Source organism: Moschus berezovskii, chromosome 14 (genome assembly GCF_049115385.1).
Source record: "Moschus berezovskii isolate FMDL1 chromosome 14, NW_MosBer_1.0, whole genome shotgun sequence".
NCBI classification, from domain to species: Eukaryota; Metazoa; Chordata; class Mammalia; order Artiodactyla; family Moschidae; genus Moschus; species Moschus berezovskii.
In genome coordinates, this window is record NC_142473.1 from 67789081 (window position 1) to 67808299 (window position 19219).

The window sequence follows — 19219 nt, forward strand, 5'->3', positions numbered from 1 at the left end:
GGCGGCTGCGAGGCGCGGCTCCTGGAGACGCCAGTCAACCGCCCGCCCGCCGCAGGTGCGCCGGCCCCCGCGGGGAGGAGCGCGGCCAGGTGCTCCCGCGTAGCTGCGTCCTCCGCTTCTCACCGCTCTACTCCGCGGCCCCCCGGGATCCAGGCAGGACTCGCGCCGCGCGTCCCGGAGCCGGCCCGGGCGCTCTTCCTCGGCCCGAGCGAGGGGGCGCTTCCCGCCCCGCGGAGAGCAAGGCGCGGATTCGGGGGTCGCCGAGACCGAGGGTCTGGCGGCCGCAGGGACGACCGAAGCGCGGGGCTCCGGCCCGGCTGCTGCCGGAACATGCGCCCGGAGCCGCAGGTGCGACGGCCCGGGGGCTCGGCCCCGGCAGGGAGTGGGTGGCTGGGCGGGGGCCTGCTCGGCGGACCGGGTCCGACTGCAACGCAGAGGGTCGCCGCGGCGACAGGCGCCCGCTCAGCCGGCCGCAGAGTCCGGAGGGCGGGGGCGGGGGCGGTGGGGACAGGGACGGTGGGCGGCTGGATGGAGGGGAGGCGGCGTTTGTCCCCCGGAGCTCTCGGGGCCGCTTTCCGGGCGCGGGTCGGACCCTGGCGACCGAAACCGCGCGCGGGGCGCAGTCACGCGATGACTTTGAGCACAACAGGTCGGTGACTCGTTCCCATAGGAATTTAAACTGCTGAGCTGGGGGCACTTTTGACCTGCGTTTTTGGTTGGTTGGTTCTTTTGTTTGTTTCAGTTTGTTTGACAGTTGCCGGACTATGTTTCCACTCCTGGTGCTACTCAGCCAACTGCCGGCAGTTACCTTCGCGTTTCCTCATTGCACAAGAAGTCCGGAGGAGTCTAGGCATGCGAGAGAAGAAGGTAAGCCTGGCTGCAGATCGCAAGAAACCCGTGCTGAAAACTCGAGCCTGTATTCCAGGGCTCAAACGAGAAAATGTAGTCTTTGAGATTGAATGCCCTCATCAATCGTAGAAGCGCTAAAATGCGCTTTAATCTGTGGTTTATTTTGTAATGTTGTGGTTTGTTATGTTAACTGCAATTTTTATTTCTGAGAGTTACTTTTGTAAATATGTATTTAAGACCAGATTGGTAGTTAACTGAATGGAAAACCTGTTTCAACTTCTGAAAATCAATGAGTGCCGTTTTTCTAGGTGAGGCTGTGTGGTGATTCTGATGAGCGTAATTAGTTGTTCTTCCTGGAAAGATGGACAAGGAGTCCAGGACCTAGTCTGGATTTGTTAGCAGACTCTGGGCAAGTTACTTAACCCCCTTTCAGCTTTTCAAATGATGAGGGAGTGAGGAGTGGAGTGATCTCTGAGGTCCTTTTTTACTTTTAAATGTCTGGTTATGTGGGTAAATTTAGATGGTGTGAGAAGATTAGGTTTGGGGCTTGCTAACCTAGAATTGCGCACCTTGTGGTCTCCAGGTCATAAACAGATTCCTGCCCACATTCTGAAAGCCTAACCTAGAAAACACAGGAAAGAAAAAATCTTGGCTTTCTCCCTGCCAAATCATTGTACTTCCCTACCTGGTGCCAATGCTTTGGATCCACCTCCCCACACATATCTGTCCCACATTCATTCTCATCAGGTCCTACTCTCATTCTCTTTTGAGAAGGATCTGTTACACTAAAAAGCCTAATCATAACGCTGCTGCTACTGCTGCTGCTAAGTCGCTTCAGTCGTATCTGACTCTGTGCGACCCCATAGACGGCAGTCCACCAGGCTCATAACGCTAATAATGGTTAATACAGTTTAGTGTCTCAAGCCTTCTAGGAGACTCTGTGTGTGTTACAATAGGGCAATATCTTAACCTTAAGGAATCAAACAACTGGATAAGGTAGTTAGTGGAACAGAGATTTGCAAGGAGATCCTTCTTGGTGCCTTCCAAGTTATACTGTATATGTAAATCCATTCATATATAAGGTTGATGATCCATACTCAGCAGGACCAGATCATGGGTCCAGAATGTTTATGAGTACATTCGTTCATTCGCAAGATATAGGCATAAAAGACACTCTCCAGGACATCATAAACTATGGAAAGAATTTAGAGATCATACTTGAGTGCAGAAGGCTGGAGATGTCTGTGGGAAATGTAAATGAGGAAGTGTGTGTATTTAAAAGGCTTCTCTGGTGTTTCAGTTGATAAAGAATCTGCCTGCAGGAACTCAAACAGGGGCTCTGTATCAACCAAGGGTGGGGTTGGGAGGGAGCTGGGAGGGAAGTTCAAGACTGAAGGGGCATGTGTATAGCTATGACTGATTCATGTTGAGGTTTGACAAAAACAAAATTCTGTAAAGCAATTATCCTTCAATTTAAAAATATATAAATTTTTTAAATGAAAAAAAAAAAAAAGAGTCTGCCTGCAGTGCAGGAGACCTGTATTTGATCTCCAGGTCAGGAAGATCTCCTGGGAAAGGAAATGGCAACCTACTCCAGTATTCTTGCCTGGAAATCCACATGGACTGCTTCATCTAGTGGGCAAGGCAGGGTGTAAACTGATAATCTCCATTAACTCTATGACAGAAGTAGAAACAGAGAATTCAAGAGCAGAGTTATTGGTTAGCATTATAATACTGTATTAGTTAGGAATTAGCATAGTAGCTATGTCTCTTGAGAGTTGTATATAGCACAGAAGCCAGTGCTCTCTGCAAATGAGATATAACAAATGGAGATATGAAAAGTAACTAGGTAAATAAAGGACCTTCAGTTGTGTTCTGATAAAGCCAAGAAGTGGGATTTAAATGATTCAAAGGGAATTTATTTAGAAAGCATGGAGAGACGGGAGAGAGGAGAATAGAATATCTCAGTTGGTAGGCTTAAAACCGGAGAATAGACAGCCTCTTCAGTTCAGTTCAGTTCAGTCGCTCAGTTGTGTCCGACTCTTTGCGACCCCATGAATCACAGCACGCCAGGCCTCCCTGTCCATCACCAACTCCCGGAGTTCACTCAAACTCATGTCCATAGAGTTGGTGATGCCATCCAGCCATCTCATTCTCTGTCGTCCCCGTCTCTTCCCACCCCCAATCCTTCCCAGCATCAGAGTCTTTTCCAGTGAGTCAACTCGTTGCATGAGGTGGCCAAAGTATTGGAGTTTCAGCTTTAGCATCAGTCCTTCCAATGAACACCCAGGATCAATCTCCCTTAGAATGGACTGGTTGGATCTCCTTGCAGTCCAAGGGACTCTCAAGAGTCTTCTCCAGCACCACAGTTTAAAAGCATCAATTCTTCGGTGATCAGCTTTCTTCACAGTCCAACTCTCACATCCACACATGACCATTGGAAAAACCATAGCCTTGACTAGACGGACCTTGGTTGGCAAAGTAATGTCTCTGCTTTTTAATATGCTATCTAGGTTGGTCATAACTTTCCTTCCAAGGAGTACGCATCTTTTAATTTCCTGGCTGTAATCAGCATCCGCAGTGATTTTGGAGCCCAAAAAAATAAAGTCTGACACTGTTTCCAGTTTCCCCATCTATTTCCCATGAAGTGATGGGACCAGATGCCATGATCTTTGTTTTCTGAATGTTGAGCTTCAAGCCAATCTTTTCACTCTCCTCTTTCACTTTCATCAAGAGGCTTTTGAGTTCTTCACTTTCTGCCATAAGGGTGGTGTCATCTGCATATCTGAGGTTATTAATATTTCTCCCAGCAATCTTGATTCCAGCTTGTGCTTCTTCCAGCCCAGCGTTCCTCATGATGTACTCTGCATATAAGTTAAATAAGCAAGGTGACAAGATACAGCCTTGACGTACTCCTTTCCCTATTTGAAACCAGTCTGTTGTTCCATGTCCAGTTCTAACTGTTGCTTCCTGACCTGCATACAGGTTTCTCAAGAGGCAAGTCAGGTGGTCTGGTATTCCCATCTCTTTCAGAATGTTCCACAGTTTATTGTGATCCACACAGTCAAAGGCTTTGGCATAGTCAATGAAGCAGAAATAGATGTTTTTCTGGAACTCTCTTGCTTTCTCCATGATGGTCTAAATCAGGAGAAATAAAGATGAGAAGATAATCTGAGGCAGCAGATACAAAAATGCAAAGGCCAGTGTATCCTCTGGCAATGGCCAGAGGGAAAACAGGAACCCTTGCTGCAAGTTTAGGATGCTCCAGGTGCACAGAAGTTTGCCTCTTAATTAAAAGCAAATCCAGGCTACTTAGAACCCAAATAGCAAAGGACAGTATTTCTCCTGAGATCATAAGGGAGGCAAGAAGTTTCATAAGGCATTGAAGGTCTAAGATGAACCATGGACTGAATTAGAACTTTCAACTTCAGGGAAGTGGTGGACAGCAGTCCCTCCCAGAAGGCATGTTTTATACAGCAGTCAAGACTTTCATTGGCATAAATATCATTTCAGGAACAATAAAAGTGTTTGTTACTCACCTTTTTATTTTCCTTTTAAGTTGAAGGTCCCATTTGGAGATCAGGGATGTTTTGTAACTCAAATCATAGGAGGCTGACAATGAGAAATTTGGCAATGCTTTTCTAGCTGGTGAAATGTAAAGATCTGCACATATCTGAGAAGTAGCCATACAGAGGCAGATTTCTAATTCTCCGTTCTGAAATCAGATTTTACGTATTGTAAGTAAGTACAGTACAACTAAGTTAAGCAGACTCAAAGTTACTTCATCACTGGTTTAGTATTATAAACCTGTGCCAAGATGAGTAACAGACCATACCTCTGAATTGCCTCAACTCCGAGAATTTAGGTCCAAGAGGAAAGTCAAGTTCATTCATTTATTATTGTAAGTAATTTGGGGGGCACCTCGATGTGTCGACATCCCTGCTTTAATGGAATTTTCCTTCTATCTAGAGGAACAGAGTGGTAACAGATAAGTAAATAAAGCACATAGAACACTAGAAGGAAAGTGCCATGAAGAAAAACACCTGTGGGATGGGGATTGCCAGAGGTGAGGAGGGATGGGGCTCAAGGTGACATTGAACAGAATGTAGAAAGAAGTGAGAATGCAGACTGAAAGAGGAAAGTTCTGTTCAGTGGAAAGCAAGTTCAAAGGCAGGAGAGATCCAGGCACATTGGAAATGTGCTGTCGCTGTCGTGGACAGGGAGATGACTGAGAGGGCCGTTATAAGAATCCCAGTGAGAAATGGTGGCGACTTGGAAAATTTTTCATTCTGTTTCGTGATTGCGTAAAATCCACAAGAACAAAGAAGAGGAAAGAACCAACATTTTGTCACAGGACAGAATGGTCTACCTTTTTAGAATATTTCTCAAAACAACTAGCACTAATGAACCCATTCTGGTTCCCCTCCTTGGTTCAAATAGCTCATAAATCTTATTTATAACATAGAAATGAAGATGCTAGAATAGCACTGGCCAGTAGAAATAGAATGTACACCACATAAATAATTTAAAAATTTCGAGCAGCCACATTTTAAAAAGTAAAATTAAATAGGTGCAGTTAATTTTGAGAAAGTATTTAATTTAACCCAATATATTCCAAATATTTAACCTAATATTACAAATATAAGCAATAGAAAACATTGAGATACTTTACATTTTTCTCAACCATGTATTTGAAGTCCCTTTCTACACTTAGTGTTCAGTTCAGTTGCTCAGTCGTGTCTGACTCTTTGTGACCCCGTGGACCAGAGCACACCAGGCCGCCCTGTTGATCACCAACTCCCGGAGTCTGCTCAAACTCATCTCCATTGAGTTGGAGATGCCATCCAACCATCTCATCCTCTGTCATCCCCTTCTCCTCCTGCCTGTAATCTTTCCCAGCATCAGGGTCTTTTCAAGTGAGTCAGCTCTTCACATCAGGTAGCCAAAATATTGGAATTTGAGCTTCAACGTCAGTCCTTCCAATGAACACCCAGGACTGATCTCCTTTAGGATGGACTGGTTGGATCTTCTTGCAGTCCAAGGGACTCTCAAAAGTCTTCTCCAACACCACAGTTAAAAAGCATCAATTCTTCGGCACTCAGCTTTCTTTATAGTCCAATTCTCACATCCATACATGACTACTGGAAAAACCATAGCCTTGACTAGATGGACCTTTGTTGGCAAAGTGATGTCTCTGCTTTCTAATATCCTGTCTAGGTTGGTCATAACTTTCCTTCCAGGGAGCAAGCATCTTTTAATTTCATGGCTGCAGTCACCATCTGCAGTGATTTTGGAGCCCCCCAAAATAAAGTCAGCCGCTGTTTCCCTATCTATTTGCCATGAATTGATGGGACCGGATGCCATGATCTTAGTTTTTTGAATGTTGAGCTTTAAGCCAACTTTTTCACTCTCCTCTTTCACTTTTATCAAGAGGCTCTTTAGTTCTTCACTTTCTTCCATAAACGTGGTGTATTTCTCCCGGCAATCTTGATTCCAGCTTGTGCTTCCTCGATCCCAGTGTTTCTCATGATGTACTCTGCATATAAGTACATATAAGTGCATAAGCAGGGTGACAATATACAGCCTTGACGTACTCCTTTTCCTATTTGGAACCAGCTGTTGTTCCATGTCCAATTCTAACTGTTGCTTCCTGACCTGCATACAGGCTTCTCAAGAGACAGGTCAGGTGGTCTGGTATTCCCATCTCTTGAAGAATTTTCCACAGTTTATTGTGATCCACATAGTCAAAGGCTTTGGCATAGTCAATAAAGCAGAAATAGCTATTTTTCTGGAACTCTCTTGCTTTTTCGATGATCCAGCGGATGTTGGCAATTTGATCTCTGATTCCTCTGCCTTTTCTAAAACCAGCTTGAACATCTGGAAGTTCACGGTTCATGTATTGCTGAAGCCTGGCTTGGAGAATTTTGAGCATGACTTTACTAGCGTGTGAGATGAGTGCAATTGTGCGGTAGTTTGAGCATTCTTTGGCGTTGCCTTTCTTTGGGATTGGAATGAAGACTGACCTTTTCCAGTCCTGTGGCCACTGTTGAGTTTTCCAAATTTGCTGACACATTGAGTGCAGCACTTTCACAGCATCATCTTTCAGGATTTGAAATAGCTCAACTGGAATTCCATCACCTCCACGTAGTTTTGTTCCTAAGGCCCACTTGACTTCACATTCCAGGATATCTGGCTCTAGGTGATTATCTAGGTGACCATCGTGATTATCTGGGTCATGAAGATCTGTTTTGTACAGTTCTGTGTATTCTTGCCACCTCTTCTTCCTATCTTCTGCTTCTGTTAGATCCCTACCATTTCTGTCCTTTATTGAGCCCATCTTTGCATGAAACGTTCCCTTGATATCTCTAATTTTCTTGAAGAGATCTCTAGTCTTTCCCATTCTGTTGTTTTCCTCTGTTTCTTTGCATTGATCGCTGAGGAAGGCTTTCTTATCTCTCCTTGCTTTTCTTTGGAACTCTGAATTCAAATGGGTGTATCTTTCCTTTTTTCCTTTGCTTTTTGCTTCCCTTCTTTTCACAGCTATTTGTAAGTCCTCCTCAGACAGCCATTTTCGTTTTTTGCATTTCTTTTTCTTGGGGATGGTCTTGATCCCTGTTTCCTGTATAATGTTAACGAACCTCTGTCCATAGTTCATCAGGCACTCTTGTCTATCAGATCTAGGCCCCTTAAAGCTATTTCTCACTTCCACTGTATAATCATAAGGGATTTGATTTAGGTCGTACCTAAATGGTCTAGTGGTTTTCCCCACTATCTTCAATTTAAGTCTGGATTCTACACTTAAAGCACATTCAATTCACAATTCACACTAGCCACATTTCAGGTTCTCTATACCATATGTGGCTCAGCTGGTAAAGAATCTGCCCGCAATGCGGGAGACCTGGGTTTGATCCCCGGGTTGGGAAGATCCCCTGGAGAAGGGAAAGGCTACCCACTTCAGTATTCTGGCCTGGAGAATTCCATGGACTATCCATGGAGTCGCAAAGAGCCGGACACGACTGAGTGACTTTCATTTCATTTCATACCATATGTGACTAGTGGCTGCTGCTGCTACTGCTAAGTCACTTCAGTCGTGTCCGACTCTGTGCGACCCCGTAGATGGCAGCCCACCAGGCTCCCCCATCCCTGGGACTCTCCAGGCAAGAACACTGGAGTGGGTTGCCGTTTCCTTCTCCATGTGTGAAAGTGAAAAGTGAAAGTGAAGTCGCTCAGTCGTGTCTGACTTGTAGCGACCCCATGGACTGCAGCCTACCAGGCTCCTCCGTCCATGGGATTTTCTAGGCAAGAGTACTGGAGTGGCTTGCCATTGCCTTCTCCGAGTGGCTGCTACATTGGACAAAAGAGCTCTGTTAAGACTCATACCTGGGACTTCCTTGGTTGTCTGCAGTCTTGGTCAGGACCTTGTGCTACTAATGCAGGGGGCATGGGTTCGGTCCTGGTTGGGAACTAAGATCCTGCGTGCCACACAGCGCTGCCAAAAAAAAAAAAAAAAGTAACTTAGGAAATGGCAACCCAGAGATGTAAGTGACTTATCCCAGGATATACAGCTGAGAGCTGAGCCAAATCAGAAAAGAAAAATCTGTGTCTTCTGTGTCTAACACTGCCACTACAACAGACTAGTTTTTCTCAGTCAAATAATAGGAAACCAGTGCTTTAGAAATAGCGTAGTCTGGCCTGTCATTTATTGGAAAAATAATTGTCCAGAGGGAAAAATGAAACTCAAATTTTTTTTACTTATGCTGATAACTTTGGACATAATCTACTCAAGTATGTCCTGGAATTTGATTAATATCTGTATTTCATCTTTAGCAGGAATTATTTTTACTGATGATATTTCTTTTTGTCAGATTTTAAAACCACAGAAGAAAGTTGGGCATAATTTAACCACATCAAAGGCACTATGTGCTCGTCCCATAATTAAAACAGGAATTTTCTGTCTTATTTTTATCAATGTTTGAAATCTTTCTATTTCTTTGTTAGTTTTTACATCAAAAGAAGAAGCAAACCTGTTCATACATAGACACCTACTCTATAATAGATTTGATTTGGAGCTCTTCACTCCCGGTGACCTAGAAAGAGAATGCGTAGAAGAACTTTGTAATTATGAGGAAGCCAGAGAGATTTTTGTGGATGAAGATAAAACGGTAATTTTGTTGATGATGTTAATTGGCTAGACATTAAATTGTACTTTAAAAAAGTGGTACTTTCAGGCATGAGAAATTATATGCCTTAAATAAAATTAGGATTGTATACCTGTTATCTCTTTCTACTTTCTTAAAATGTTAATTAACCCATTTAGATTTTACTTTGTACTTTCCTGGGTTTACAGTAATTAGCAAATTATCAATTATGTTATAATTTTGTGTTTAACGTTTATGATATTCAAAGACAGTCTTGAAGCACAGTGAATTAAACTTCAGGATATTGAGTTAGTTCTCTGACTCAGACTTTAATCAGTCAAAACTCAGAGAAATTTTTCCTATCAAGACTTAGCTTTTTGATAACTATATTTATATTTCAAGTACTTATTGACAATCTACTGTGTGTCATATGCTCCCCTAAAAATCGAGGATAAAATATATATTCCCTGCATTCAGGAGTTTATTGCTTGGCAATAAACTTTTAGTTAATTCTCCCTTAAAATATAATTAACTTCTGTCTGTTAATCCTGAAAAGTACGAAACAAATAGCCAGCACTGTCCCTGTTATAATCTGGCATATTCTTTAGAATATCAAGTGACCCAGATTCTTTACTTTTGTAAATAACCCCAAGCTTAAATAACCCCAGCTCTTAGAATCCCATTTTACTCTTTAGTCAATAAGAACCTCTCTAGGTATTCTTCAAATGAAGGTGTTACTGAAACTTCGCTTTTTTCTTCCCCAATTGTCCCCAGCCTCCCATTCCCTGCTATTATCTGCTATTTCTATTAGAGAAAGGAAACAAAGACTGCTCTGCCTTGTCGCTGTGTCTGGTGAAATTCTATTCTGTTTCTCACAAACCCATTTTCTAGTTTTACCACAGTTCCTTAAAAATGGCTTCCATTCTCTCAAGTAACACTGAACTTAAAAAGTCTCAGGGATGTCTTTCCAAATCAATAAATACCTTTTAATAAAATCTCTGAGCCAGGGCTTCCCTGGTGGTCCAGTGGTTGAAAGCCTGCCTGCCTGCCAATGCAGAGGACGCGGGTTAGATCCCTGGCCCCAGAAGATCCCACATGCCTCGGGGCAAGTGAACCGTGAGCCACAGCTACTGAGTCTGTGCTCCGCAACAGGAGAAGACAGCACAGTGAAAAGCCCTTGCACTGCAACTGGAGAGTAGCTGCTGATTGCCACAGCTAGAGAAAACTTGCCTGCAAACAACACAGACACAGCACAACCAAAAATAAATTAATTTTGTAAAAACCTATAAAAATCTCCCAGCAAACTGAAGGTTCACCTAGTGTAGAAAAAAGTCAGACTCCTTTTCAAACACGATCGTGAGTCCGCTGCTTCAACTTCCACCTCTGCTCTTTTCATCAACTCTAATTCGGTAGTGTCCCTGGATACCTGCGTGAGGGCCCTGGGCCAATCAAGGAAGAATATCAGGGTCCAGTGGTAGAGAGCTGGCACTAGCAGTAAATCCCTGGCCAATTTCAGAGTTGGAAGAATCGGTGGTGGGTGGCAATGCTTTAATTATTTACTAAGTGACTCACTTGCTCCAGCATGAATGAACTGGTGTCCTACCTGTGGCACATGCCAAGCGTTTATCACCCCTAGTCTAGGTCCATGAGACCAAATGAAATGATGTTCAAGAAATTAAATAAACTTGGAAATTTTTACCTTTCTTTTAGATGAAATTTTGGCAAGAATATTCAGTTAGAGGACCAACCACAAAATCAGGTAAGGCAAGAATGGATCAATTTTAATGTTTTTTTCCCATCCTCTATCATAGTACATTTTTAGTTTCATTGTTTGAGTTTGGTTGTTGCACAACATACATATCTTGTAAATCCGGGAAAGATTTCTCAATTATACACAGGGCTATCTCAGACAGAGAAGGCCGCATTCATCTATTTACACACTGAAAATCAAGTTTGGTGAGATACTAGGGAAATGAGATAATAGGCTTAATTCGCTCTTTTAAACAGCTTAGCTAAGTCAGGACTTGCACAGTATAAAAGTAAGACTGTTACTTTCAAGTAGTAAGCTATTTTAATTTTTTTTCTTTTTTACCATTACAAGTGAATGGAATACTTGTGCTACTAAGTAAATTAAGATTGTTAGATAGAAGTAAGTAACTTCTAGAGAGGGGAGAGCCTTTGTCTTATCTGAATTGATCATCTCTAGCTGCTATTTAGTCAGGTTTGTTTTGTTTTTGCCAGTGATTTTTTTATTCCTCCTAGGCAGGGCTCCAGCTGTAGGGAGACTATATTACATAGCTACTCTGGAGTTACTTAGTAAATTGCTCTCAGTAGTTAATATCAAAATGTGTATAGTTGAACAAAGAATATGTTTATCCCACTTAGTCTTGACTTTTATTCATTTAAGAAGACATTTAAAATAAATCAGGGACTTCCCCTGGTGGTCCAGTGGCTAAGTCTCTGAACTCCCAATTCAGGGAATCTAGAACCCACATGGCACTACTAAGACCCAGCACAGCCAAAAAGAATAAATAATTTTAATTAAAATAATAAAAATAAATGAAGCCATACCTAGGGCTTTTAGGAAGTATATCTTTTTTTGTTGTTTTTTTTTCTGGTCATGTCTCTGGCACAGACTTTTAAAAATAACCAATATTAATTATTAGATGCTTAATAATGTGCTTACACTCAATGTTAAATTTATTGAAATCATAGGTGGTGCTTTTCAGTTGTTATATTTATGTTAGTTTAATGATTTCTCTTAAGATGCTAACAGAGAGAAAATCGACGTTATGGGCCTTCTGACTGGATTAATTGCTGCTGGAGTATTTTTGGTTATTTTGGGATTAGTTGGTTACTATCTTTGTATCACCAAGTGTCACAGGCAACAATATCCAGGGTAAGTATCAAGTGAAAATGTTTAATTCACGATTATACTTTCTATAATTATTAATTATTATTATTTCTATTATTTTTAAATGGCTAAAAAAATGACTGCCTATATTTTGAAGTGCATTTTTTATTTTGGAATAATTTCAGATATACAGGAAAGTTACAAAGATAGCACGGAGAGTTCCTATATATCCTTCTCCAGTTCCCTCATTGTTAACCTCTTATGTTACCATATTACATTTGTAGAACTAACAAGCCAACTTTAGACTTCCCTGGTGGCTCAGATGGTAAAGAATGTCTGCAACGCAGGAAACCTGGGTTCAATCCCTAGTTTAGGAAGATTCGCCTGGAGAAGGGAATGGGTAGCCATTTCCAGTATTCTTGCCTGGAGGATTCAATGGACAGAGAAGCCTGGTGGGCTCCCATCCATGGGGTCACAAAGAGTCGGACATGACTGAGCAACTAACACAAGCCAATGTTAATACATTGCTATGAACTGAATTCCAGCATATTAGTAAAGCTTCCTAAAGGCCATAATTGTTTGCATAATAAGTCTCAACATCATTAGAATAAAAAGTTATTATCATTCATTTTCTTATCTGTAAGTATAGATAAAAGTGTAGAACTACCTTATTTAAAAAAAAAAAAGCAGCACATGTGAAACAGGCAATCAGAATTATTTCTTGTATATCCTTATTTACGGTTCCAAATTCTACGAAGGCGCTCATTATTGACCAGGTGATAAAACGATTATGGAAATAGATAGTGGTAATGGCTGTGCAACATTGTGAATATAATCAATACTATTAATTGCACACCTGAAAATGGTTATAATGACAAATTTTATGTTATGCATATTTTACCATAATAAAAAATTTTTCTTTATTGTTAAGGTAAGAGTTTAGGGCAATAGAGGTGGGATTAGGATAAATCCATTGGAAGATGAAAGCTGAAGCCAAGTTTTCTGAGTGTGATGAAACGGCAGAGGCAAGTCTGAAAGAATGCCCATAGGAAGAGTGCAGAGGAAGTTGGTTGTTGCTGTTCTTTTAGTCTCTTAGTTGTAGCCAGCTCTTTTGTGATCCCATGGACTGTAGCCCACCAGGCTCCACTGTCTGTGCGATTTCTCTAGCAGTCATAGTGGAGTGAGTTGCCACTTCCTTCTCCAGGGAATCCTTCCAAACCAGGGATTGAACTCTTGTCCTCTGCATTGCAGGCAAATTGTTTACCACTGCTTCCTGGGAAGCCCCTGCAGAGGAAGACATGCCAGCAAAGGGGGCAGAGGGCAGGGGCAAAGTAAAGTGTAATTCTATCCCCTGGCTGGAATTCCTGAACAGTCCCCCGAGGCATCACATGATCCTGGGCAGGAACTCAGGAGGTTGTCTGAGGTTCTATAAAGGCTCTAAAAGTCTGGAAAGTGAAAGAAAGTAAGGAACATTTTGTGTAATTTTTCTTAAGCCACTATCTTTAAGCTGAGGTTTCTATTAATTTCACCTACTTAACAGAAAGGGAATCAGGAAGTTCTTCCCATTTTCAAGGGCTTTTGACTAAGATCTTATTTAATATGGCTTTCTCCACAAGCTGCAGGATACCTGGAAATTCATGGGTTAATAAAGAAATTGGAATATTTCTCTTTAAAGACTCTCCTTGTCTTTTATCTTTCCTTCTTTTCTATCCCGTTTACAATATTTTCCCCAAAGTCCATGTGTATGCCCTCAATATTTAATTACTTCCCTGAAGATGTGTGAGCAGAGCCATTGTTCAGTGTCATGCTCAACATCCTTCTCTTCTCTTCTCTGTTTTTCTTCATTTTTCCGGTCTTCTACAGCACTATACCTTCTTACCTTATGCCTTTTTTTCTCTGAAGCCTTCTAGCTTCTTTCCTGCATGAGTAGAAGCAGAATTCAAAGACATATAGAGTAAAGCGGTGTCATTATTATGCATGTTTTCTGTGTATGTTATTATTAAATTTTGAAAACCCAGATATCTCCTTTTAAAAGTAAGATTAGTTATACTTAGTGTTCGTACTGTAGAATGCTGTCCCGTTTACAGGTCATGTTTACACCTACTGTCTCCCTTTGATTCTCAGAGTAACCCTTTATAGGGGACATTTCAAACTAGGTTAACCAGACATTCCTTTGTGTTAAGATTAACTTTTAAATACTTACTAACTGACTAAAGTAGTTTTTATCAATTGTCCCAAGAAATTCTTCCAACAGTTACATGTTCTCTTTCTATATTTTGCAAGTCTGGAAGTGGGGGAAGGGTGAGGAATATTTTGAAAAAGAAGAGTGAAAAATGAGATCATTGTTAGAATAGTTTGTCTCATTCTTTGTAAAAACATGCCAAGAAATGGGAAACAAGATCTTTTCATTTCTTAATCCTTATAATTTATGGACGAAAATAGGCATAATATAATGTTGTCAGCTTATCTGAGATGTTCTTGATGCAAACTTTCTGATTTCAGTCACGTAAAGTGTCCATAAGATCACTGTGAAAACACTTAATGACGTTAATATAATTATACTGTTCCTGTAACAGATTTTGAAGGTCAACATGGAAAAATTTATTTGTTCGAATAAAACATCTGTCTCTTGTCTCCTATAAGCAAACAAGTAGAACGTTTCATCACAAGCTAATGAATGTGGCAAGTGACAAGCCTACCACGCATGTGTACATTCCAGATTTCTGACAGAGGAAGAATTGTATTGAGCCCTCTAAGTAAACTTCTGAGGCTCTCAGTCACCTCTCAACTTTCGGAGGGCGGATTATCCAATTCCTCGATTTACATAGACCTTTTTCTTTTCTTCTCTCTCTGCTATTTTCCTATCTCTTTTCTTTCAGTTTCAGATCTCATTATAACTTCCAATGGAAAAGGTATTCTAAGAGGCAAGTTGATATTAATTTAGTTTCCAAAAGCGTACAGTATTTTGGGTCTGCTAAATTGGACACGACTGAGCGACTGAAATGAACTGAACTGAAACTCTCTCTTATTAGGAAGAATACTATTATAGATATTGACTATAGGTTCGGGATTATCTATATATTTTACTTATCTTATTAACCATACTATCAGTTCAGTTCAGTTCAGTCTCTCAGTCGTGTCCGACTCTTTGCGACCCCATGAATCACAGCACACCAGGCCTCCCTGTCCATCACCAACTCCCGGAGTTCACTCAAACTCATGTCCACAGAGTTGGTGATGCCATCCAGCCATCTCATTCTCTGTCGTCCCCTTCTCCTCCTGCCCCCAATCCCTCCCAGCATCAGAGTCTTTTCCAGTGAGTCAACTCTTCGCATGAGGTGGCCAAAGTATTGCAGTTTCAGTTTTAGCATCAGTCCTTCCAATGAACACCCAGGACTGATCTCCTTTAGGATGGACTGGGTGGATCTCCTTGCAGTCCAAGGGACTCTCAAGAGTCTTCTCCAACACCACAGTTCAAAAGCATCTATTCTTCGGTGATCAGCCTTCTTCACAGTCCAACTCTCACATCCATACATGACCACTGGAAAACCATAGCCTTGACTAGAGGGACCTTTGTTGACAAAGTAATGTCTCTGCTTTTTAATATGCTATCTAGGCTGGTCATAACTTTCCTTCCAAGGAGTAAGTGTCTTTTAATTTCATGGCTGCAATCAGCATCCGCAATGATTTTGGAGCCCCCAAAAATAAAGTCTGACACTGTTTCCCCATCTGTTTGCCATGAAGTGATGGGACCGGATGCCATGATCTTAGTTTTCTGAATGTTGAACTTCAAGCCAACTTTTTCACTCTCCTCTTTCACTTTCATCAAGAGGCTTTTTAGTTCCTCTTCACTTTCTGCCATAAGGGTAGTGTCATCTGCATATCTGAGGTTATTGATATTTCTCCCGGCAATCTTGATTCCAGCTGTGCTTCTTCCAGCCCAGTATTCCTCATGACGTACTCTGCATATAAGTTAAATAAGCAGGGTGACAATATACAACCTTGACGTACTCCTTTTCCTATTTGGAACCAGTCCATTGTTCCATGTCCAGTTCTAACTGTTGCTTCCTGACCTGCATACAGGTTTCTCAAGAGGCAGGTCAGGTGGTCTGGTATTCCCATCTCTTTCAGAATTTTCTACAGTTTATTGTGATCCACACAGTCAAAGGCTTTGGCATAGTCAATGAAGCAGAAATAGATGGTTTTCTGGAACTCTCTTGCTTTCTCCATGATCCAGCAGATGTTGGCAATTTGATCTCTGGTTCCTCTGCCTTTTCTAAAACCAGCTTGAACATCTGGAAGTTCACGGTTCACATATTGCTGAAGCCTGGCTTGGAGAATTTTGAGCATGACTTTATTAGGGTGTGAGATGAGTGCAATTGTTGGGTAATCTGAGCATTCTTTGGCATTGCCTTTCTTTGGGATTGGGATGAAGAGTGACCTTTTCCAGTCCTGTGGCCACTGTTGAGTTTTCCAGATTTTCTGGCATATTGAGTGCAGCACTTTCACAGCATCATTGTTCAGGATTTGAAATAGCTCAACTGGAATTCCATCACCTCCACTAGCTGTGTTCGTAGTGATGCTTTCTAAGGCCCACTTGACTTCACATTCCAAGATGTCTGGCTCTAGGTGAGTGATCACACCATCGTGATTATCTAGGAGGTTAATTTCTGCATAGATGCTTCATAGACAGCCAACTTCACAGTCTAAATGAATCAATTTACTTATGTTTAAATTATAATTTGTAATTCACAAGTGAGAAGGGAAAATGTAGTTTCGGAACACCAGACTGGTATTGCATATCAGTTTTCATTGGCTGGTGTAGGTGACAAAGTTCTGTGAAAAATGGTGGAACTTGAACTAAGCCATTTTTTTTCAATTAAAAAAATTTTTTTTTCTAATTGTTAGCCTTGGATCCATGGAGATCAATGGAGAGTACCTTGGCAAGGGGAGAGAGCTATAAAATAAAGCAAGGCTAGATTAAGGGAGGCTTTGAAAAGGAGGCACAGGAGTTGGAATTTGATTCAGTAGAAAGTAGACTTCAAGTTAGACTTTTGTGGAGAATGATGGAATGGAAGTCCTGCTGAGGAGGGATGGACCAGGCAGCAAGGCTGCTGGGCTAACAGAGGAAAGAGATGGGCATCCACTGATGTTATTACCTCTGTGGCATCGATTTCCTTAGCTTTGAGTTGTAGCGCCTTTCAACAAAGCGTGGATTTGGTTTAACACCATACTTTGAGAAAATTTTAATTTAGGAATAGGAGAAAAAAGAATTCACATGTTTTGAGTCCTTGTTACAGTATTCCAGACTCTGCTTAGATTCCTTACATAATCTTTCTCAATCCACACAAAACATCTCTGTTGACGTAGCTATTATTATTCCCATTTTATGGAGGAAGAAACCTGAGTTAGGTTACCTTGCCTTTGGTCACATTGCTGTGAAATGATAGAATCCTGTTTCATACCCATGACTGACTTCAAAGCTCTTGATCTTCCCACTAAACCAAGACTCATTCAGAGTTTATGGGTAAAATAAAACTTGTTATGTTAATACAGCAGGTTCAACTTTGATCAAAATAGTTGGCTTTCTTAATATTGCTGTCTTAACCTAAAATATTGCCTTTCCTAGACCTCAATGCTATCTCTGTTTAGTTCTTCAGACACCTACATAAGAAGGGGCAGACACACTCCTTCCATCATCTTCAGAAGACCAGAGGAGGCTGTCTTGTCTCCATCGCCACCTTCATTGGAAGATACAGGATTACCTTCTTATGAACAGGCAGTGGCACTGACCAGAAAACAGAGTGTCTCACCACCACCACCTTATCCCGGGCCAGCACATGATTTTAGGGTATTTAAAAAGTCTATGTCACTCCCATCTCACTAAGCTGTCATTGTCTTGGTGATATAGGACATTCACATTATTTAAGTGGTTCTTTTCCCTGAACCAAAAAAGACAGGTCAATTCAGCCGTTTAGAGAGTAGAAGAGAAATAAGCATGTGTTCTCTGCCACTGGAGTTCTGTCAGCGTCTTTAACCTGAATTTGATCATTATCAGCTGGATAAGGAATTTTGTATCCTTGCAGTTAAGAAGAGAGCACTGTTCTTTTCAAAAGAATCTGTTATGGATGTCACAGCTAGAACTGGTGAACTGTCTGTGTCCTTTGTACAGGAAAAGGTTGTAGATTTGTTGTTGTTAGTCGCTCAGTTATGTCTGACTCTTTGAGACCCTATGGACTGTAGTCTGCCAGGCCTCTCTGTCCATGGAATTCTTCAGGCAAGAATACTGGAGTGGGTAACCATTCCCTTCTCTAGGGGATCTTCCAGATCCAGAGATCAACCCAGAGTCTGCTGCATTGCAGGCAGATTCTTTACTGTCTGAGCCACCAGGAAAGCCCCATAGATTTTTTTGTATTGAATACTAAAGAATTTCTAATTGTTAGATTATTCCAAGTTATAATATTGGACCTACTCTTTTTTAGGATTTCTTTTTGGTTGGAAATACTTCACAGAATCTGACATTTAAATATAAATCAATAATGTTAATAAAATCAGTTTTTTTATCTTAAATTATTGCATAGCGTTCACTATATTTTGCACATTTTAGTCATGAACTGTTGATATCAGTCATACTTTATTATGGGGGGGGGCGGTTAATAGTTTTCTTTAAAAAACAAACACTAGGGAGTTACTTCTTCAGAGGGAACATGGTTGCAATGGCAAGGATTTGCAAGGGTTGTTATACCATAAAGTAAATTATAGACCTCAAATCTAGGAGTGGAGCTTGATAAATTTGTGCATATTACCAACAAGTAGACATACCCATTTTCATTGCTAAGTTATCTGTATCTGATTATGCATAACTATTAATCTCGAAAATTTGTCAAAGTTTATAAATAATAGTTTGAGAACCTAGAAGTAACTTACTTTTCTGCTATCAAAATAATATTGATAAAAGTTACCAGCAGTCCTTCGCATCTTTTAATGTCTGGACACAGAAGATCATAGATAATAATTTTGACCTATAATTTGTATCTTATTCTAATTGTGTGTGTGACCAGTCTCCCCTTACAAACATAATAAAGTATAAGCTATAAACTTCTGGAATGAATGTGTGTGCACAAATTTATTTGAGTGTATGTGAATTTGTTTCCTCTTTGCAGGAACTCAAAAAATAACATATTCCTGAGAAATAGAAAATTCTGTTCTTTATGTTTTTGCCAGGCATTGCTTTTTTCTAGTAATACCATTTATAAAATTGTATTTTGTTTTATAATTTTTAGAGAGATGAGATTAAAACTCACATGCATTTGGTAGTTCCTTCCAAATTAAATGTTTAAACGGTATAAATCATATTACACTGTGTTTGAGTGTATGT

The 19219-nt window shown here is 40.9% G+C and overlaps 1 protein-coding gene across 1 annotated transcript; it reads left to right on the forward strand.

Annotated features, from left to right (window-relative positions):
• Positions 1 to 214: 214 nt before the first annotated feature.
• Positions 215 to 18270, forward strand: PRRG4 (proline rich and Gla domain 4). The gene is made up of 6 exons (XM_055423789.2): positions 215 to 348; positions 743 to 867; positions 8848 to 9011; positions 10698 to 10746; positions 11754 to 11886; positions 17494 to 18270. Exons 2-6 carry the CDS (start codon positions 765 to 767, stop codon positions 17726 to 17728), a joined length of 684 nt encoding a protein of 227 aa, XP_055279764.2. The 5' UTR covers positions 215 to 348; positions 743 to 764; the 3' UTR covers positions 17729 to 18270.
• The last annotated feature ends 949 nt before the right edge of the window (positions 18271 to 19219 follow it).